This window comes from Psammomys obesus, unplaced genomic scaffold (assembly GCF_907164565.1).
Source record: "Psammomys obesus unplaced genomic scaffold, mPsaObe1.curated_primary_1811, whole genome shotgun sequence".
Lineage (NCBI taxonomy): Eukaryota > Metazoa > Chordata > Mammalia > Rodentia > Muridae > Psammomys > Psammomys obesus.
The window spans coordinates 1,558,937-1,581,862 of NW_026596091.1; the positions used below are offsets into that span (position 1 = coordinate 1,558,937).

A 22,926-nucleotide genomic window follows, 5' to 3' on the forward strand; every position below is an offset into this window, starting at 1 on the left:
TCTATCCTGATACTGATCATTTCAAAAGCTTCTCAGTTGGTTTGAACAGCGGTTAGCATTAAACAAACAAACAAACCCAGTGAATGAATATTTTTTAAAGAAGATTACTCAGTGAACTATGTCCTATTTTTATTTCATTTTTTTATGAAGAATGAAGTTACCCTTTTAAAGCAAACTAATTAATGTAGTTTCTTTAACAAATACTTTCCAGTTTTTGGAAACACCACATTGTATTAGATACCATTAAAAAAAAAAAGAACCAAGCAGAAACAATTGATAAGAAACAACCAGACAGAAAATGAATTATTTTTAGTGATAAGGAAACTGAACATAATACTGTACAAATCAAAACAAGTAATGGAAAAGGGGGTAATCAGAAAGGCTTTCTTAGAGGATATTCTAATATTTGTTTGTTTTTTGTTTTGTTTTTGTTTCTCTGTGTAGCCTTTGCTATCCTAGACTTACTTTGTAGCTCAGGCTGGCCTCTAACTCACAGAGATCTGCCTGCCTCTGCCTCAAGGATCAAAGGCCTGGCTTTGCTATAAATAATATTGAAGGGAACTGAGAAATTCTGGAAGAAAAGCTCAGAATCTGTGCTGTTGAGATGTTCAGTAAAGGCACTTGCTACCAAGTCTCATACCCTGGTGCCTGAGATCCCACATTGGGGAAGGAGAGAAACAATTCTTTCACTTTGCCCTCTGAGCTGCACAGGCTGCTGTGGCATGCACCATTTAGAATGCATGGTCCCCAGCCTTTTGTAATCTTCTCAGTGTTCTCATTTGAGCCTGTACTGCATAGTCATTGTCAAATATACCTATAACTGATCAACATTGACTGTGTACAATAAGTTTTCACATTTAGCACGAGAAATGGGTCTTGCCCTTCAGTAGCCTTTATTTACCCAAGTTCTGGAATGTTGGTCAGCTCTGTTCACAGCTTGTTGTCTTGCAATCGCATATACATTCATTCCTCTTGGAAAAATGAGCTGAGCACAAATAACCTGGACTAGAAGCTGGAAAACCTGGTCTTCACTCCCAACTGACTGTGTGATTCTCAGAAAGTCAATGGTTTGTCAAGTATCTTGAAACCCTTCTCACAATCAACAGAAAAACCCAAAAACCAAAAAGCCTTTTATGAATGTTAAGTCTGTCTTTGAGCATTCGTGGCATCACTTACACTCGTGAGATGTTGATTTTCTAAACTGTCTTGTAGAACATCTTCAGGGTTAAAAGAGATGGTTTTCAGTGTGGCCAACATCTAGGACTTGGCATAGAGTGGTCATGCCCAGTGTTAGCTGGACTGGATGGGGTGCAGGGAGGGGCTGGTGTCCTTAAAAGGACACTGAATCTTCAGGATTAAGACTTTTTCCTGGGGGTTTTGTTTGCTGTTTGTTTTCTTTTTCTGCTACTTCTGTTGTTCCTATTTTTTAAAGTTTTTAATTATGTGTATATTTATGTATCGGTAGGTGAATATCTGCGCATGTGAATACAACTACCCAAGGAGTCCAGACAAGAGTGTCAGATCCCCTGGAGCTGGGGTTATAGGCAGTTGTGAGCTGTCTGATACTGGTGCTGGGAACAGTGCCCACTCTTAACTGCTGAGCCATCTCAAACGCCTTGTGCAATTGTTTTTAACAAGAGAAAATTCCAATAAACTGCTTGATTTGTATGGCTGTTACGTAAATAACTTCTTTAAGACTACATGCTGAATAGTTTTGAGACAGTAACCCTACCTGTGTGTGTGTGTGTGTGTGTGTGTGTGTGTGTGTGTAAATAAGGAGTCTATAGTGCTCTTTCAACACCTCCCCACACCAATGCCTTTGCAATTAAGTGTATTGAAAATCACATGTCAGAGGAAATATATTCTCACAGCCCTTCTTCCCAACACTCCCTTCTGCAGTAAAGCATTAATTTACTTACCAACATTTGATTAAACTCTTAAGGTTCAACCCTAGGAGGAGGCGGCAGTGGACAAAGGATTATTGTCATTCATCATCAACACATTTAAGTCTTCCCCTCCAGTTGCCTACGAAGGATTAGCATTTCCCTGAAAGGAGCAGGACAGAATAAATTGCATCCCTGGCCAAAGAACTGCCAGCCCCTTTCAGCTGGGGGCACATACCGGGAGCTTTTCCCATATTAGTCAGCTTTATCTCAACTTCTGGACAGGGCCTACATCTGAATTTCATGGGTTTCAGGATCAGTCAAAATAGAATTGTAGGGTTGTGGAGGTCAGAGGCCACCTCTGTCAAAGGGTAGTGACCTTAACAGCAAGAGGTAGCCAAGCCCTCTCTTACTTCCCCCCACACCCCAATGACTTCATTCTAGTGAATGCTTGGCTCATTGCTCCTTCCCTGTGGTGCTTTTTTTCCCCCCAATGTGGTAATAAAAATCCCCCTGAGACCTGATTTTAAAAAAAACAACAACAAAAAACATTATTATTGATTTTCCTTTCTTCTATTTCTTTGTAGAATAACCAGATCTTGGTCCTTGATCATGTATTGGCCATGCATTTCTTGGGATGTGACAGAGGAAAAGCTGTCCTTCTTAGACAGTGTCACCTTGGGTGGAGGGGAAGATCCAGAGCCGAACTGCTTTCGTTTAATGAGCATAAGTTCCCAGAAGTCCTAAACGTCTGTTGGAGCCCAGTAGGTTGCAGTACCTCCATCAAGCTTGATTTAAAGCTGCAAAGCGGCTTAGGGGAGTACAACAGAATAGGGTGGTTTGGGAACAAAAGGAGGAAGGAAGGAGGCAGTGCACTGTGGCTGAAAGACCAAGGATGGGCCTGGGGGTAGTGTCCAGGTCCCAGCACAGCTCTGTAAGCTGTGTGCCCTTGAACAAGGGTGTAAACTGAAGCGTCACTGACAGTCATGGAGCTGATATGAGGTGGACACAGTGTATCTGATGTGCCTGGATCCTAGCAGACCACAAGCAATATCATAGGTGGGTTTCAGAGCTCTCAGAAACCACTCAGTGTGAGCTGAGGAGAACAAGGCAGAGGCCTGCTTCAACGATAGTTCTCTTAGAGGTTAGGCTTGTGCCAGGAGGTCTTCAATACCAACCCTTAGAGGGTACAGTTTGGCAGTTTCTTGAGAATGAACTTATTTTAAGTTTTTCTCTGCTTTTCTATTAGACTGTTATAAATGCCATACTTCGGCCACACAGCTGTTTCTGAAGCAGATTTCTCTCACCCTGCTGTCATGGTCAGACCTGATTCTTTTTTAATAATAGATCTCAAAGAACTGGTGTTAGCTCTTGAAGCCTTTCTGATGAGAAAGGGAGGTGGAAGACTGGGGAGTCCTATTTCTCCTGCCCACCACCTCTCATGACCCACACTCCTTTCCTAGCAACAGCTCTGAACTCAAGTGCCCACGTCTTCTGCCCCACCTACACCAGCAGCAGCAAAATGTGGGGGGGGTTAGGGTTAGGGGTAGGGTTCTGAGGTACAGGAAGAGAATGAGGAAAAATCTCAGCAAGGAGATTGTCAGAGTACAAAAGGCTTTGACCCCCCTAGGAAGAAGAGGAATCCCCAAGGACAGTGTCTAGCCTGCCTGAGCCTGCCAAGGAACCAAAGCTGAGAAGTTCCAGGTTAGAAGAATAAAGCAAAGTGACAAGGAGCTGGTATGGATGGAGGGCCAAGCCACAGCAGAGAGGGAAAGAAACTAGTGTAGGCTGTAGCAAAGTGCCCATTTCATAGTTCATGGCTCTCCTTTCTGGATTCACTGGAACCCTGTAGGAATAAAGAAAGGAAGAAGGAACGAAGGAACGAAGGAACGAAGGAACGAAGGAACGAAGGAACGAAGGAAGGAAGGAAGGAAGGAAGGAAGGAAGGAAGGAAGGAAGGCCAGAACTCATGTAAAATGGGTCCCGGAATCTTAGCGCTTCATGGTGGGGTCACAGTACCACCCCCACCCTTCACTCTAAGTCACATCCTTCCTAGAACAGGAGTGTCCCTGCTGCAGCCTGTCGTTTCGTCATCACTGCTTCACGTCAATAAGAATATACATCTTTTATGTTTTCAAGCTTCTGGTGATTTACGTACTTGAGGTGTTTGTTAAGATCTCAATATGAAATCTCTATTCTCATTTAATGTCAGAGGGCTTTCATCATAGGCTTCAGGAGACCCATGATGATGCCTTCCTTTATTCCTTTGCTTGTAATAGCACTTTTATGTCATGCCCTTTCCCTGGGTTTAATACTTTAAAATCTTGCCATCTGCCAATGAGAGGAACTGAGACCTTAGGCTCCCTGTCCATCTCTGGCTTCACTGTGGCCATTTTGATGTATCTAAAGGCAGATAGCAAACCAGTTCTGAACAGAGGGAAAATTGCAAAAGATTCCTGGTGGGAGAAGAAGAGAGGGTGGGTACGGTTGGAGACAGTCTCAGGGTTGGAAGTGATTGGCAGATGTACCAGCTGAGCTTGTAAGCATGGACCTCAGAATGTGTGTTGGCACCAGCTGGAGAAGCCAGTATCTTCTCCCTGTGACTGCCTCCTTGAATCACTGCCCAGCTGCCAATCTAGCTTGTCTGTTTCTTCTCCTCACCCAAATCTGCTGGCCTTGGTCTTTCAGCATATGCACCATGATCTGAAACCTCAGTGAAACTTAACATACCTACTTTAGGTCCAGAACATAGCGGTAATACGTCCAAGGTCATACAGCAGGGAAGCAGTGGTGACCCTAATGACCTGGGCCTGTGACCCGTGGTTGGGCTTATTCAGTAGCAAACATGCTGGGTTTACATGGGCTACAGCCTTTGAAGGGCCACACAGCCCCTTTCTATCTGGATCTGGAGTGACTAGGAGCCTGGCAAAGGACACAGCAGGGCAAGTGCTGAGGATGACCCAGGCCTGCAACATGAGTGAGCCATCCTAGATGGTGTTCATGATGCTGGCCAGTCTCAAGCTATCAGAGGCCCTTTCAAGAAAAAGTCCTATTGCCAAAACTCTTCTGTTTTTCTCTGACAAGGGACTGGCCCCACTCCCACCTGCCAGCCTTGCCCATTCCCACTCTGGTGACTAGAGAGGAACTACCAGAAAGAGAGGGTACCTTGAGTCCTGACCCCAACAGCTGTTTCCTTTCCTAGTGAGAGCCTTCCCATCTGTTAGGGTGAAGGTTTTAGAACAATTGGGAACATAGACTGCACCCTTAGCTCCTGGAGACATGTGGCCTGCATGCTGGAGAGGGGACCCTGTGCCTACTTGCCCTCTTCTCAAGCCACTTTCTTTGCTGGCATCACTCATTCCTGGTTATGCTGTGAAGGCATCCAAACATATTTTCTCATTGGAAAGGTCATGGAGCCACTTCTCTAGTTCTTCGCCTTAGGTTCTTGTTAATGGTGACAAGTTTTTACCCAAAGAGCCCTGCAGCTAATGGGCTTGTGGCTGTTATTTATAAATGGGTGTTATTTATCTTGTTACCTTGATAAGTGATTTCATAGTGACTTGGTTTTGCTGTTGTTTTTTGTGAGGTCTGGTGGGGAGAAGGGGTTGGGGTTGTTTGGTTGGTGGTTGCTTTGGTAGTCACATTAAGACAAAGGTCAGACTCAGCACAGCATCATCTCTACAGCACTCACTTTGAAGTCTGAGAGAACAGTAGGGCTGGTCAGGCAAAATTCAAATTTTCCCTCATCCTCTCTCTTGCTTCCATCATATAAAGCTAATGCATTGTAGACAAAAGGTCAAACCAATTTACTATGAGAGAATGAGATCCAACATCTATTTTTTTTTTTTTTTCAGAATAATACAGCCGAATATATTTAGGGGGAGGCTAGGTATAACATAAATAATTTCTATCTTAAAATCATCTTTCAGGTATAAACATGGTATGTAATAGCACAAAAGGGCTTGGCTTTAAAAATAAAATCTTTCAAAATGCAGATTAAATTGTCACATCTCATACCTTCGGGTTAACACAGTCACTCCTGCACTGGCTTCTAGAAATCTGTGCCTCTGAATCTCGCTTAACTCCTAACATTTGGGCAAAATGAAACTACTTCTTGCCTTTATCCCACTCTCTTCAGCCACAGATTGAAATGCTAGAGAAGAACTTAATTCTTGTTAATTTTCAGTAATGTTACTGCTCTGTTTATTCTCATTTAAGGTGATGCACTTGAAATAGCTTCATGCCCAGTGATCATTAAAACATAATGAACTGAGTACCAGGGGAACTCCTGATGTGGTACTAAGGAAGAATAGTCCTTGCAAGAGCTGAAAGGCTTTTGCCTTTTACTGATAGAAGCCATCAGGCAAACTTAGTACAGATCCCAGTTTGTAGAACAGGTTCTCTACAACCTTCATCAGTCTATAGGTACTATACTCTTTCCATCATCATTAGTCAGGACAAGATGTGTGGACCTATCCAAATTGTATGATTACTGTATAACAAGTTGATAGGAAACTGAATAAACAAAACCATGTAGTCATACAAGGCTTCTGTTTGCTTGCTTGCTTGCTTTTACTTTTTTGAGACAGGGCCCAGGCTGGCCTTGAATTTACTCTTCTCTACCCTCAGCCTCCTACACGCTGTAATTATAGTCACGTACCACCATGCCCAGCAGGACCTTTCAGTTTTGTTCTACCCACTTAGACCCCAAGAATCTAAGAATGTTACTTATATCATAGACACACAACCAGCATATCAAAGGCAAATGAGAAGCAGAAGCTGGTCATTTCAATACTTTTTATTTGAGTGTGAAACCATTCATATCTTGCACAACTGTACAGATAAAACTATTTCCATTTTAGCTGTAGACATGATTATCACACAGGGTGGTGTGATCAAACATTTTATTTACAGAACATTTGCAAAGACGTCCGATGTCATATTTTCACTTCTCTCTTACCCATAGGGTAATAGTTCCACCATAATTGCTTGGTGCATCTTATAATACAGACAGAAAACCTATGTTAATCGCTAACAAACCTCACAAATAGCTACAAATCTGACCAAAAAAAAAAAAAAAAACCTACGAAAAAATTTTCCCAAAGTACAATACATTTTTATTTCCACACATACACAGTATAGTATAGACTCAAAGGCACAGCTTTGACTTTTTTTTTTCTAGCAAAGTGTTGGAAAGTATTCTAGTCTTATGAAAGGAACCAGGACAGTTGTTTTCACACTTGGTGCTCGCTAAGTGAAAGTTTGACCCATCTAGCTTCACAAAGTAACACAGCAGAGGATGGTACTTAATGTCATAAATCCACATTTTTTCACAGAACTTAAAAGCCTCCCCTGCCTTTTGCTGATGCAAACTTAGGACATTGTGCAAACTTAGGACAAATCCTTGTACATAGAAGAACTGATCCCCACAGACGTCAATCGACTAAAGGCAACATACAGCAGGCCTCTTCGGTCCCTCCAAACAGGGCTTACATTCCAGGACAGTGCAGGTACTATGGCAGGGTGAGTTAACAGGGAGGTTAGCCTTTTCAGGAACTTCCTTTCTGCCCTGAGACTCCAGGAAGTAGGGATGCAGATACCATGTCTGAGAGCTGGTAACTACTGGAGATGACAAACATGTAGCAAGGTGATGCTCTTGGTAAATTATGTGCCCATCCAAGAACACAAACCAGGTTCTGGCTCCAGTATCCATCCTTCAAGTCTAAAGAGCTTTGTCAACAAGAAAATAAGTACCCTGCAGGGAGTGGTTGCCTTGCAAGGTCATGGAATGGAGGGGAAGGCACAGATTGGCCTGCCCAAGATAGTGCTCTGTAGAAACAGTCAAGTCTGGCTTGGCTACGGGAACCTGATCCCACTGACTTTTAGTGAATCCTGTTTCTGAACTAAAGTCTATTCATTCCATGTTGAACATCCTCTTGTTCATTAGGAAAATGGATGCTTAGGAACAGCCCGCGAGTTATGATGTATAGAGATAAAGTCTTCTGGAGGGTAGGTATTGGGTTTATTATTATTATTATTAATTATTAATATTAAATATGGATTTCTATGAAAGCAGTCACTTAGCCCATCCAGTAGAGGCCTCTCCGTTGATGTAAGCAAAGCCAGGAAAGTGTTGCATGTGCTCGTACTCAGAATTCCTGCGCGTGGTCAGGGGTGTGTACATGTCACTAGAGTTTCCATACCTCGTGGAATGCACAGACGGGCTTGTGTAGCACGCATTGGCTGTTGGCACCTCTGGCCACCGGGGAGTGACTGGTGTGGGATGCAGCCTGGGCGTACTGCTCATCAAGCAAGGTTCCATCCTGGAAGTGGGGCTATTAAAAGGGTACTTGTGGAGGAGAAAGAAAGGCCACAAAATTCAAGTTAGCTTGAAGCTGCACACGCCCAACAGCAATCTTATTTAAGCTAAAAATTTCAAAATACTATTCATGGAAATTGATGGAAAGCAACCAGTGAGCAAAAGTAAACTTTAGTCCAAGGAAGCAATCAGTCAGTTGGAAAGTCATAGGGATTTTCATAGCCAGAGTCTGGTTGGTATTTCACTCACAAAGCAATGACTAACCTGTGTGCTTCAAATCTGTAATATTCTGAGAAGCCAAATCCAAAGGGAGGACCATCCCCAACTGGGAATACTGGGGGTAGTCGTGGCGATGGTGGGTGTACCTTTGTGTATACATACTAGCAAGTGTGTCCAGTTAAGTGTGATTGCTGCATGGGTGTGAGTTTTATTTATACCTGTGGAGATGGGATAAGTCTTATATCCATCAACCCAAGAGAACAGGTAAAACACAGTGACATTAAAAATAGCATTTTATAGCTGAATTCAATCATGAACCACAGCCTAAAAGCAGGCTTTTGAAAAGGAAGCAAGCCAATGGCTTCAAAGGTTATTATTAGTGTCTGTCATTTAAAGAACATCTTTCTTTTAGATTCACATTCACTGGAGTTCTGGAAGATATGCAAGGAGGAAATGGTAAATTACTGGGCTCTGTTTGAATACAGAGAAAGGAGTCACGGAGAGACAAGGGGCAAAGGCAGGAGAGGTACTTTGGGGCAAGTCAGATCTAGGAACAGGTGTTGGCAGAGACAAGGAGGAGGGAAGAAACTGTAGAAAAGATTAGGAATAAGAGAGGAGCCTCTGGGCCCTCTTTTATGTTCTTCACTGTCAGGACAGCTGTGCAAACAGGCCCTGTTAGAATGATCAGGAGAGGGGACAGGGAAGAGCTAAGTCAGCACTAAGATGTCCCTGCTATGCTTAGGGCCAACAAGAACAGGAGCCAATGAGCAAGAATGACAAGGGCAGCAAGGAGGAGAGAGTGTGTGAATCCTTAGGCTCCCCATCTGTCTTCCCTGACAGTTGGAGAGTAGAGCCCCAAGGGATTATGTGGGAGGATGCCTCCTGTGAGGGAGACAGACAGGCTGAAACCTAGACAGCAGAAGTGCTATTGACAACAATGGCTGTTTCCCAGAGGCTAAGTGGGCAAAGGAGCCCCTCTACCTCTTGGAGCTGAATCCTGGAGGAAGCTGACAGTAGGGCTGTAATACATGAAGAGAGCTAGCTACTCGGTGCTAAAGTGAGGTCTCAGGTGGAGAACAGAGAGCTTTTCCCTCAGGTAGGACCACATGCCTTTCATAGCAAAGGACAGCTGCTGCACAAGAAAAGAACAGTTAAGAAAGAGGGTGTAGGAGGTGTCTGGGAACTCCAGGGAGAAGGACCAAGTGCTGTTGCCAAGGAGACTGCAGACAGCATGCCAAGGCTTTCATAATCCCAAATCAGATCTGCAACACTGGCACAGGCCCATGTGCTGTGCAGAATGAGTGTCCTAGGACACTGTTCAAGTGGAGTGATCGTGGGCCCTCAGACCTGTGAGTGGAGTTTCTCAGAAAGAAAAAAAATTAAGATCCCAGGTATAGAAACAAGATGATAATAACAAATATCGCCAATGCTTTCCCAGGTGAGCCACCTGGATGCATGTCATTCTGGGCCCCTCTTTTGGTCTCCTGCTGGCCTAGAGGTCTCCCTTTTCATCTAGGGGTACACTGAGCCGGTCCTCCATTTTCCTTCTTAAACTACCCTTTTGCCCAGTTACCATCACACCTGCCTTTCCCCCATGCTTTATTTCTTAGCTCCTTAAGAGTCAAGAAGCCAAATGCCCCACCATCTCTATCCTGCCTGGCAGCTGTTTCTTCCCACTAGCTTATATTCAAATGTTTCATGTGTGGCTTTGTTGTGTTCACAGGATGTCCCTAAAATTTGGTACAGTACCTGGCACCTTACAGGTGCTAATCCCATTTGGTGTATATACACTGGGAAATTCCTAACCTTTTTAGTGTCATGGACTCTGGACCCATATTGTAGAAATGGGAAAATAGGAGCTACGTCTGGTGTCACAAAGCATGACAAAAGCCCACATCCGGGTGGTGCAATTTTTCCATACCAATCTTACTGACCTATCTGAGTGGCCTATCTACCACTCCCAAACCACTTTCATAGTCCATCTTCTTCCTCATCAAACTCCCTCCTCCTCTACAGAGCTAGGCCTTACAATGCTGGCCTAGCCAGTGGAAGCTGGCTGGTTCTGACCCAGTCCTCTCTGACTTTGGCTTGAGTAGGTAAAATGTCACAGTATGGACTTGGAACTCTTCCCACCAAACTCAAGAGAGTGTAGTTTTTGTGCCTCATCAAGGACCTTCAGCACAGCTGTGCCCAGAGGTTGTGTCATAGATTCAAAAGAGCAATTGCCTGGAAATGAGACTGGCTCAAAATATCTCCAGTGTGACAATACAATTCTGTTACCAGCATGGAAAATTCTGTCCCATTAGGTCAGCTAATTGCAAATGAGTCAGTGACTCTCTTCCCCCCTGGTGTAAGAGACCATTGAAGGCAAGATAGCTGAAGTGCCTGCTGCCTTGGCCTAATGATTAATGAGACCAGTGAAGACTTCTGCTGGAGGAGGCAGAGGCTATGCAGTAGCATCCATCTCACCTTTCACACTTCACATCTGGCTTCATGCAAGGCCCTGAAGCATGCTGGGTACAAACACTGGGGTACCAAGAGCCCAGGGCAGAATAAAGCAACTTTTGTTGAGGGCCTATGACAGGAAGTCCCCAGTCTCTGGATCAAATCACAAGCTGTTGCTGCTGATTTTAAGACAAGATAAATCATTAGTTACCGCCTCTTGAAAAGAGTACACAGGGGTGTTGTTAACACACACCCTTCTGTCCTTTCTCTCTCTCTCTCCTCTCTGTCTGTCTGTCTCTCTCTTTTCTCTCTCTCTGTTTGTGTGTGTGTGTTTAAAGTAGTCATCAAGAGGCTATGGCGTAAGTCCATCTTGGTTGTGACTGACTCCTGGCCTCTTTGGAACTGTGTTAGGAAGTCTATTTTGGGAACCAGCTCCCTACTCTAGGGGCTGACTTTTCTGCACATGGAAAGGGAAGAGTGAGCCCTTTATCCTTGCCTCTCACTACATGGTCTGCTACTTGGGCAGGGGGTGAAAAGTGGTGGAGTCAGGACCACAAACTGTTTTTCTATGAAAGGCAGCTCTCACTCTACCCAAGACCTGTGGCTGCCCCCAGCAGATTTCCTCTTGGTCTCTTTTTTTAAATAGGCCATGGCTCCCCAAACTCTTTGTCAGACAGTCTACATCTGCTGAGCTCTCAGGGTCAAGATCAATAAAATGAATTGATTTGAAGTCACTTTGAAACCCATGTTTTAAGTTTTCATCTCATTTCATTCTTCATTTTGGAGGGGCATAAGGTGGTGGTCTATTAGTGATCCCAAGAGCCTCAGTGCCCTGACTGGAGGGTCCCAGTGTTTATTTTACAAGGAGAGCAATGACTTCCTTGAGGCCACATAATAACTTAGTGTTCAAACAAGGATCATTCATTTCACTGACAAGTACATCCCGGGCAAACACTAAGGACCAGGCTGTGTTCTGGGTCCTGGGAGTATGGGGGTATGAGCAGGTGGACCTGGTTCTTGATTCTACAGAGCCAGTTCAGTGAGGAGAACAGACATTAATTGTGTAATTATATAAAATAGAACATTATTATAACTGGGTGACAAAGGGGAATGATGAATGCAAATAGTGTTAACTATGAACCAGGCCTGTATAACTACCTGACTACAGCTACCACACCCTGTGAAATGGGTATTATAACTTATCTCCATCTTCCAGATAAATAAATTGAAGCTTGGAACTAATTCAAGGCATACTCAGGATTTGAACCCAGGGAAATTAGCTCTGCACTTAAAGGGTCTGCAATATTAAGGCTGACTGGAATATAAATATGCACACATACATATGTGGCACATGTCTGCATGTGTGTACATGTTTATGTGGAGTCCAGAGAACAACCTCAGGTGTTTTTCTTTAGTGCTGGCTACTTTTTTTTTTGAGCCAGGGTCTCTCACTGGCCTGGAACTTACCAAATAGGCTGACTGGTTAGTGAGCCCCAGAGATCTGTGTGTCTCTGTCTCCCCAGCACTGGGGTTATAAACACATTTCTACTGCATCTAGCTTTCTTTTACATAGGCTCTAAGAGAGCAAACTTACAAAGCAAAGCACTTTACCGGGCTGTCTTTCTAGCTGACTGTGTGTGTGTGTGTGTGTGTGTGTGTGTGTGTGTGTGTACACGCGTGCTGTGGTGTAGTGTATGTTGTATGTATGTGTATTCTGGTCCAAGATGCTTTCCCAACGTGAAGTGCCCTAAGAAAATTTGGTAGCACCATTAGCTCTGGGTTGGTTGGAACCAAACAAATGAAGATTGCATTGTTCATGCTGCCCTTGGGCCATTCAGATACTTTCCCATCTCAGCTGAGTACATTCATATGGACACTGGTTGATCACAGGACTTGCGGCCTCTATTCGTATTTATGGTTACTAACAAGGAAAGGATTGCATGGCCAGGTATTGACTGAGGCTCACAAATATTTCTCCCACTAATTGAGCAGTTCTGAGAACTCAGGCTGGAATGCCGGGAGGCCTACCTTTTTGTTGTTCATAAACAAGCACATGCTGTGCAAATAAGCACTCTCAACAAGCGTGCACACATCCTATGTGAAAGTGAGTGAATTCACATTATTTTTGGCGATATAAGTGCTGCGATGCATGCGACTCTCAGTCCTTAGAGGTATGGTTCTTTCAAGCCAGCTTTACAAGTATTAACTTGCAGTCTTGACTTGCAGACATTCTTGTGCTAAGAACCAAGTACAATTCTTTAAAAACACTATATAATCATGATTTTCTTCAGGTGAGACCAACCTCTTCCTCATCCCCATGAACCTTCTCTAGTGAAGTGTGCTACATGTTCGCAGGGATAAGAATTATTTGACCTTTGCTCTGGGAGGCTAAGATTACTCAGCACTACAGTGGGTTTCAGCCTGGCACACTCAACCTTAAATCAAAGAATTTGGATGTACATGTGTCTTCTGTCTCAGAACTGGACATTTAGTGAGAATACTCACGCCAATCTCTAGGCTTTGATGTCCCCACAACACAGTGGGTTTAGGTCACTGGCATGGGGCTAGAGCAGGGAGTTGGAGAACTTGTGCTCAAGTATGCTTTTCTGGATGGGTCACACAGCTTTCTGAGGCTGCTGCTTCATCTTTAAGAACTGGGATAATAGACGCAATCTTCCCAAGGTTGTTATGGGAACAAATGGGCCCATCATTTCAAAGTGCCTAGAGGTATAAGTTTCTTAAATGTTAATGGGAAGTGAAGCAAAAGATGCTTTGTCTTCAGGCAGGCCTTACCTAGGAGTGGGGCATTTTTAACACCGACCTTGACCAACCTAGGCAGATATGTAATTTACCTCACCCCACTTTACAGATGGAGACTAACCAAACCATGAACCACACACACATGTACACACTGGAGACAGCAGGGTATCAAATGCCCTTGTCTGAGAGCCATAAGAAAAATTAGCAGAGAAGCTGGCTGGGATCTTGTCTAGATATACAAGGCTTTTCTGTTGACTATAGCTTAGTTCCTTGGTCTCTTTTATAAGACCAGCTATTGAATGATAAGCCACTGTTGTGCCTTCCAACACGGACACTGCAGACTTATCTTTAATCAGCAGTGTCTCTGTGGGCTTTGAGAGGAACTTGGCTTCTTTTTATGGTGGTGGTTTTTAAAATATCGCTCCCCAAAAGGAGCTCCTGAAATTTCCTGGGGGCAGGAGCATGAAGCAGTAAGGAAGGAAGAAAGATAAGACCAAAAGCAGTGGCTTGGTGATGTGGTCTTGAGCTGGAGTGCATGCTCCCTGAGGCATGGTGCTTCTGCCCACTCCCCTACCAAACGCATGGAAAGCCATAGCTCTGCTTGCACAAAGCAGGGCCCCAGCGACCACTTGGAGGAAGGAGGAAGGAAGGAAGGAAGGAAGGAAGGAAGGAAGGAAGGAAGGAAGGAAGGAAGGAAGGAAGGAAGGAAGGAGAAAGGAAAAAGGAAGGAAGGAAGGAGAAAGGAAGGAAGCAGTGATGAATGAGTGCCTAGACTGTGCTGAGAGTGACTCAGGCAGCAACTCAGTCATTCATTTAGGAGAGTTGCAGCAAAGAGTACAGACTCTACTCTCAGGAGAGGCAGCACCTAAGGATCTGGCATCTCTGTGCCAAAGTGAGAGTTCTCTAATGAATGCCCCAGGTGATGACATAGAAGAATCAACTTCTTAGCTTGTCTTGGGATTAAACCAGGGCTTCTCTTGTTACTGAGATGGAAATCAAAACAGATGCCTATTTACCCCGAGTGCTGCCTTTGTACTGTGGATGCATTCTCTTCAGTAACTCCCTTGGAGGCTGATCTGTGTGCTGCTGGCTGACGCAATGCAGCCTCCACACAGCCGCCATCCTGCCCTTCAATGCACCTGCCCTTACCAGCCACTTTTCATGCTTGTCCCATGGGGGTCCTGAGAGCTCTCCTTCTCTGACAGAAAAACCACATGTGGCTTCTCAACCTTCTGAGCAGACAAAGTAGGCTTAGCCTCCCCCAACCATTGGTCCTGCTTACAGCTACTTCCATCCACCCAAAAATGCACAGTGAGACTCACATCTGAGAGGCAGTAGAAGATGGCGCTCAAAAGCTCAGAAAGCAGTCACACTGCCTGGGTTTTAATCCCTGCACAGGTTCCTGTGTGTCTCATTTTCTCTTCTACTATGGTTTCCCAAATGTGTGCAAAGTGCTCAGGTCAGAGTCTGGCATACTGCAGCATCTGGGAGAAGTCAACTGACCTTTTTGATGGGTTCTGTGTGCCATGACCTGGGAATAGACTTTATCTCTGCCTTGAAAGAGCTTGGGGCTTCTGCAGAGTTAGAGAGACAAGCCGCTGCTTAAAAGGTGTGGGAAGGCTGAAAGAGAAAGCTCAGAGAGTGGCTGGTACTTGGCAAGGGCCTGGTGGAAGGAGTGGGATGCTCTCAGGAGACCCATGAGCCCATAAGATGTTGTCCGTGTAATAAGCAGCAAAGATCCTCGGCTTGGAGAACAGTGTCTGCAGATGCGGAACTAGTGCATGCAGTACACACAGTGGGACTGTGCATAGCTGCCATGGCTCTAAGGGATAGAGAGTGGTAGGTTGGCCAGGAAGGAACTGAATATTGAGAAGTAAGCTGAGGAAATGAACTGGGCCCTAATGGCAGTATAGCGCCAGAGTCAGGGCTTTGTTATTGTTTTTTGTTTTTGTGTTTTTTCCTCCCAAAAAGACCAGTTAGGGCAAACTTTAGAATGAGAGACCATCATGAAGGCCCTGTTATTATCTATGTTAGACATGAAGACCTGAGCTAAGCCTGATCTACATAGTGAGTTCCAGGACAGCCAGGGCTATGTAAAGAGAGACTCTGTCTCAGCAAAACAGAAACAAACAGAATTGAATGGAATTGGTTCGTAATCATTCATGCTTGGAACAACACAAAGGAGTGTCTAAGAGAACTAGAATGTCCAACAAAGGCAATCTAAGTACTTTCTCAACTTCCCCCCACCTCAGGCTGGCCATAGAGAGCTCAGTTTGCTCAGTTTGATAGGATCAAGAGAGGGTCCATTTTATGATGCTTCTGGTTAAGAAGATTCCATGTGGGCCAGACTTCAACACACTTGGAAAACCAAGAGATCAGGAATCATGCTGTAGAAATCCTGACCGATGCCATGAGGGTAGTGATGGGAAGGAAACAGAGGCCCAGTGTGAGGTGGCTACCTAGAAAGGGCCAACAGAAACGGCTGGCTGGATCCTGGCATCAGGGAAGTCAGAGAGTCAAGAAATTAAGAGAATAGTTAAGCAGCATGAATCCATAAGGGAAAGTAATGACACGTGATCACAAGCACCCAAGGTAGGTCATTCACTTGAGGGCAATGAGCTGGGGACCTACAGGTGGCATACACAATGGACTTACTGTGTTTAGTTGACTTGACTAGGCACCAACTACTCTGAACCAACAAAGACCGCCCCTTCCCCTTACACACATTCACCTGTGCAGAGCTCCTGTGGTAAGGGGAGTAGTGGAGTGGCCCAGAGATGGCTGTGTCATGAGGCAGGGCTGGATACTGGCTCTGCATTGGGTGAGGATGCTGGTTGCCATAGCTCCCGTAGTTATAGCTTCCTGTGTACCTAAAATGCAGCGAGCACAATGAATAGTGTGAGTCACTACACAGAAGAACAGGCTGTCTGACACCTTTATAAAATAAACCTCATCTATTTTTCTCTTTTTCATCCCCCCCACCTCCATTTTTCTTCTTGATTCCTACTGTCGCTACCCTGTTGGCCTTGCTGTGGTGAATTTCAAACCCCAGGCTGATTTTCCTTTTCCCTCAGCATTGTTAGCAAGCTTGCGTTCAGGGAATGGAACCTAGATTTGATCAAAACATTACTCTGATGGAAACTGCTCCTCCCATTTTGTTAAGAGCCCATTTGTATATCATGAAATCAAACAAGGAGGAGACAAATTGCTTTGGCCTTTGTGTTTCTGCATTCCTTAGACTTCTGCTGGGGAATGGTGGTGAAGGACCTGAGGGAAGGACTGCATGGTGAGGCAAGCCACTTTCCGACAATGTGATCTAGAGCTACTCACGGCCTTATTTCTCACATCTGTGAGATGACGCACACAGTTGGGCTGGGATCACTCATATGAGGGCAGTACCACATGCACACAGGATCACACATGCATACTGGCTGCTACTGCCATGACTATCTGTCATAACATCTTCCTGGCAAAGAACTGGACCTGTGGTCATGGTCACATGAGTCTCTATTATACCATCATGGTAAAATAAAAAAAAAGTCTGAAATACAATTCTAAGAGTGTATTATAATTATATAGGGAAATAATTCAAGGAATAATGTGGAGATGCCAGCGGATCGGGATTGTGGGCATGTACTGACCTATAGGCCTGTAAGCACCTTCAAGACCTTCAAGCTCTCTACCTTCTGCTGGGCCACCTGTGTGGAGTTGCCTAGATGCCCCTGTACCCCAGTTATTTTGGGGCTGCTGTAGCTAGTCTGCAGGCCTGTGAGCAGCTTGCGGGTGAGGCTTCCTACACTGTGTGGCAGTGGTTCTCCTCAATGTCAAGAGTGTATTTTCAAGCTATTGCTCATTAGACACAGTGAAGTTGGTGTCTCCTGATAGTCAGAGCGTGATACCAAAGGCTGCTGACATTCAGGTCATGCTTCTGAATGGATGTGCAGGCTGGCCATCACAGCAGCATTGTTTGCCACCCAGGTTTGCACACAACATGGGCAAAACAAATGATCCAGGTGACAGAGCTTGGAAGCTGAAAGGACTCCCTAGCCCTGGGGCATCACTGCAGTCCTCTAGAGACCTCCATGGAGTAGACCACCTCTAGATGGAGGCCAAAGGTACAAGGATACACTGTGAAACTTCATAAGGCTTCAAGGTGTGCAGAGTGCTACACAGAGAACTGCTGGGAGGGACATGAGAGACGAACTCTGGATTTGGAGCAAGACATGTTCAGTTGGAGCTCCACAGTTTGCGCTGCCTAAGTTCGGGGACTTCAGGGCCATTAGCGCTTTCTTCCCCCCCTTCACCCACATATCGTGGGGGGTCACACAAGGCAGTTCTGTACGGTAATGGCACTGCATAAGGCATGCAGACTAACCAGAAGGCAGCCTGTGTCTTGTGGAAAAACTACTATCTGAGCCATCCTGAAGTGAAACGTCAAGCATTGCAGAATTACCTACCCGTGTTCCTCTCTGTGGGAGTAGACTGGTATCCTGTGTGTGACAGAGGAAGAAGGCATGTGGGTGCTCCTCATACAGGGTAGTTGTTGGGAGTTCTCAGCTGGGGACCCAGCAGCCGTTGTCACTGTGTATGTTAGTGACCACGTATATGACTGCATTGCTCCTACAGAGACAGATTACATTGCATTGGTCACCGACAGTTTGTATTTAGAACACTACAGAAGCTTCCCATTGCTCCTAAATTAAAAGCCAACGTCGCTGACAAGGCATTCTCTTGTTCTGCTCAGCTCCCCAGGGGCATCCCCAGCAACCTCTGGTCTATAGCTTCAGAGTCATTTCCTCCAGAGTACCACAATCTCTGCCACCACAGGACCTTTGCACGTGCTATGTGTGCTGCCTGGCACCCCCACTCTCCCCTTATTATACTCAGTCTCCACACATGAATCCAGAGGAGCTGTCTGCTAACTTCAGACTAGGTGAACTCCTCCAGTGCATTGTGGGCCTTCATGGTATCAACTTCAATCTGCAATTCCCCATGCTGGAAGGAAGGTGGTTGGATGGATGCCTCTCCCCTCCCCATCACCAGAGTACAAATTCCACGAGGCTAGGTATGGGTCAGTCTGCCCAACCTGGCATTTAGAGCAGTGCTTGACCTGTCCAGATGCACTCAGTAAAAAAGCTTGAGGAAGAAAGTGGACTGGAAAGATGGGAAGAGAGGGAGGAAAAGAATACAAAGCCCAGCACTATATGGCCAAAGCTTCATAAACAACTCATGAAAATAGGTGTTGTGAAGCCAACAGAGTGCATTAACAGACTGTGGGCAATAGACAGTGCAACATAAACAGACTGCTGGGCTCTATCTGCCTGGCTCTCACTGAAGACTGGCCTTGCATATCAATCTGAGAATTAGAATTTGGAATGCAGATAATGCCCTTTTTTAATAAAGTGGCAACAATTTGCATCCAGAGCACAGAAGGGAGGCATGTTTTGTCGAGCATCTGTTACAGGCCAGGCACCAGGCTAAGTGTTTTCCAAACATCTTTAACTTAAAAAAAAAAATAATAATAATAAGGAAACATGTTGAAGAATAGAAGATTTGAGAATCTTCTGAAAGTGGAAGAAGAAAGAAGAGCTAAGTAGGAGACAAAAGTACAATTAGGAATTGGCTGAAGTAGCATTTCCTAAATGCCTGTCTTCCTTAATGTGGCCTTCACCTTGGCTCTGACTTTTTCAGGATCTGATGCTGAAAAGAAGCCTTCCGACTGGGAGCACATGCCCACTGTCCTTGGAATGGCAGAGTCTGGGAACATCTTTCAGGTTTCCTCATGAAGAAGCCACTCTAACCTGTTTCCTGTCATCAATAGCTGCCTCCCCCCACAGAAGACTTCATCTTGAGTCTTACAGCAGCTCCTTGTGTCAGCACTGGCTGAGGAAGAGAGGCTTCATAGATACTGAATGGCTTGTCCATGGTCTGAGAGAACACTTGGGTGACCAGGGGGCCCAGATGAACCTCTCACACTTTGCCCTCTATCTGCCTGTGTGTTTCTTTGCTCTGAGCCCTGTTTCTGCCATGTATTAACAGGCTGCTGTTAGGCAAGCCTCTCATATCTTACTAACCTTTGCTTCGTTCTCTGAAAAACAGGACTAGTCTAACTTGCAAGTCTGTTGTAAGGATTTATTAAGATGTGGCCAAGAACTTGACATGCAGTGGATTTTTAATGAGATTCGGGAACTATTCCTTATGAATTCAAGTGTTCTGGTATCTTTTTGTGTGTACGGTATGTGTGTACGTCTTTGTTTTTGTGGTGGGGGTTATTCATGTGTGTTGAGCTACAGGCCAACATCAGGTGTCATCTTCATGACACCTGATCTCCATGTTGTTCTCTATGCTTTCTTTTAAACAGGGTCTCTCTCTAAACCTGGAGCCTGTGAATTTGGTTAGTCTAGCCTGTAAGCGAGCCAGAGAGCCACTCACCTCCTTAGCACTGTGATTACAGACATGTGCCACTCCAGTTGGCTTTGCCAACTTTTTTGTTTTAATAATAAAATAAGTAATAATAAACAATAATAATTACTATTATTGTTCAGGAACATGGCATTGCCTGCATGTGGAGGTCAGAGGGCAATTTTGTGGAGTTTTTTGTTTGCTTGTTTGTTTGTTTCCTTCCATCTCTACCTGGGTTCCAGGGATTGAACACAGATGGCCAGGCTTATGCAGAAGTGCCATTTATCTGCAGAGCCATCTCCCCAGCCCTCCTGAAAGGTCCTTACAGTCTATTTCAGAGTCTCTCATACTAGATGGTAAAGACGAAAGTTGAGTTTCTTGGGTCAGTTTTATCACCAGACACTATGTTTGTTGTTATTTTGTTGTTTTGAGTCAGGGTCTTGCTGTATAACCCAGGCTGTTTTCAGACTCTTGGTCCTCCTGCTCCAGCCTCCTATTGCTGAGATTACATGTGTACAATAGTCTGGGTCTTAAGGTTCATGGTTAAATGCTTGATCCCTACAGTGTTTAAGAGGCCTAGTGAGGGTCTTTAGGTCATTAAGAGCATGCCCATGAGGGGGACTGTGAGAATCAGGTCTTCACTTCCTGGCCATGAGGTGAGTGGTTTTGCTTCACCATGGCTTCAGCTATGAATGGACCACTCCAAGCCCAGAGCACCAGGACCTACTTAAGACTTCAAAGCTGAGCCAGAATAAACTTTGTCTTCGTAAACATTGTCCTAGTCACTTGTTACTGTAATGAAAAGCTAGCACACTAGGGATAGAAGGCTTGACTAGTGCCTATAGGGCAGCCAGGTGGAGCAGACTTCTAAAGAGTGTGTTTCTGTCAAGTCACCGGTGCCCACATTCGGAAAGTGAGAAGTGCCCTTCACTCTGCGTTTCACATCTGCCATATTCTTCCCCGCCAAAACAGGGGCTTCATCGGGCCCATTGTTAGAAATCACCCATGAACTGCACCAGGATTAAAGGAGAAAACTCCCCAAATAATCGCATCCCAGGTGACTGGATTAGACATGCTTCCCTTCTTCTCTGTGTGATAAATTTTCCTTAGAGGGCAGAGTGCCTGCTGGGCAGGTGTGAAGACTTGTGTTCAGTTTTAGAATGGATGTGAAAGGCTGGGGGCAGCTGTGTGTGTGATCAGACGCTGGGGAGGTGAAGACAGGAGGATCTGGGAGCTCACTGGCCAGCCATCTCCAAGTGCAGAGAGGCTCTGAAGAAGCAAGGTGGGAGAGTGAGGAGATGCCAACCTCTGGCCACGTGTGCACAGATGCACAAATGCAGCTGGGTGTGCTTGTGAACACACATGATCGTGCATTCATGCACAAACTGCACACACACAGACACACAAAAAATGAATTTCATGAATTATAGAACTCTTACAATTTCAAATTTTTCCCTTTTTATTAAAAAGGGGCTATTTCTGGGTGAGAAGGTTGGTGATTTTTAAATTTTTGATTTTGTTTTTGTGTTTTTCTATAATGAATGCATATTGTTTTCATAAAAAGAATACATGAAACATATATATATATTACCAGATATATATTACCAGAACTGTAATGAGGCAGGAAGGTTGAGAGAATAATGAGCCATTCACAACAAGCAAGTTTAACCCTTCAAGGCCCAGGACCTCAAGGGAGTGGACAAGGTCCCTGACTATTTAAAGGGACAATCAAGAAAGGCAGAGTTTGTTTTCTTTTCTTTTGTTTTTCCCAAGCAGTCAGGAAGACTTCATGGGATAGGCGTCGCCTGAGGGGATGCAGCAGCAGTAATTTCTGTCCGAGCCCTGGAGCATAGCAAATGTTCACTCACTTCTATGGCCTGCCAAGTAGTGGGTGTTCAGGAAGCTTTGGTGCCATAGAATCTGTTGTTGAAGGAGCCAATGTTGCTAAGAATAGCCATTATAAAACAAAAAGCTAGAAGAACTCCTGGGGAAAAAGCCCCTGCCGTCTAGGGAACAAAACCTCTAAATGGCCATGTGCCAGCAATCTACTGCACCCACTCAGGCAGCCTTAAGCACATTAGCACCTACTGGCTTGGGTGAGAAGCGGTTTCTGCCCAGGGAGCAGCCAGAACATCTCCTGTACTCCAGCTCGTGGGCGGGGGCCTCCATGGAGAGGTGCTGCTGCAATGGCTGTGGTTTACTGGAAACTAAGGAAGGAAACGCTGATACAGCCCAAATGCTTGTTATTTGTTGCTACAGCAGTGCTTCCCTGTTAGCCTCATTCCCATGTTCCCTTCTGTTGCCTCCAACCCCAACCATTCACACAACCCCATGTGTTTAAAGGTCTGGGGTAGTGGCAGTGGCCAGGCTCCTGGTCATTCAGGATTCTATAAAGGTCCTTGTAGGGGCAGCTGATGGCTATTTTATAGTGTCAGAACTAAGATAAGGCACCATTTTCTTTCTGTCCCCAAAAGAAGATTCTTCCTTGAGGTTGTTTTTGTTGAGGATGGGACATGCAAGCACAGGGCAGAAAGTGTGCTTGGAAAAGGCAATCAATAATTTCTTGAAAAAATTAGTGAATGTTGAATGTTCATCCAACAGAAACCACAACACATCCTCTCTGTTTTTTTGCCCACACTGACTCCTTTTAATCTTCACAACAAGGTTTCAGGGCATGTAGTATTAACTCCCTCTTCAGTGTTGTTGGGAGATAAGAGTCTTCTATCCTAGGATGGTCTTGAACACATGAACGTCCTTTCTCCAGCCTCAGCCTCAAATTCAGTCCCAAGTTCTGGCATTACAGGCATGTGTCATACATCCTCTTTCAGGTGAGGGTCTTGCTCAGGTTAAATGCACAGTGGGAGGTTGAATGCAGACCACCCTGGCTCCAAAGCTTTT

At 44.9% G+C, this 22,926-nt stretch overlaps 1 protein-coding gene across 2 annotated transcripts in view; it reads right to left on the reverse strand.

Annotated features, from left to right (window-relative positions):
• Nucleotides 1-6,672: 6,672 nt before the first annotated feature.
• Nucleotides 6,673-22,926, reverse strand: part of Rfx4 (regulatory factor X4) — a 153,071-nt gene continuing 136,817 nt past the window's right edge. For both annotated transcript variants that reach the window (XM_055627777.1, XM_055627776.1), the window contains exons 16-18: nucleotides 18,084-18,246; nucleotides 16,358-16,496; nucleotides 6,673-8,232 (exon numbers count right to left, since the gene is read on the reverse strand). In XM_055627777.1, coding sequence (XP_055483752.1) covers nucleotides 7,960-8,232; nucleotides 16,358-16,496; nucleotides 18,084-18,246 — 575 coding nt within the window. In that variant the 3' untranslated portion in view covers nucleotides 6,673-7,959. The remainder of the gene's footprint in view (nucleotides 8,233-16,357; nucleotides 16,497-18,083; nucleotides 18,247-22,926) is intronic.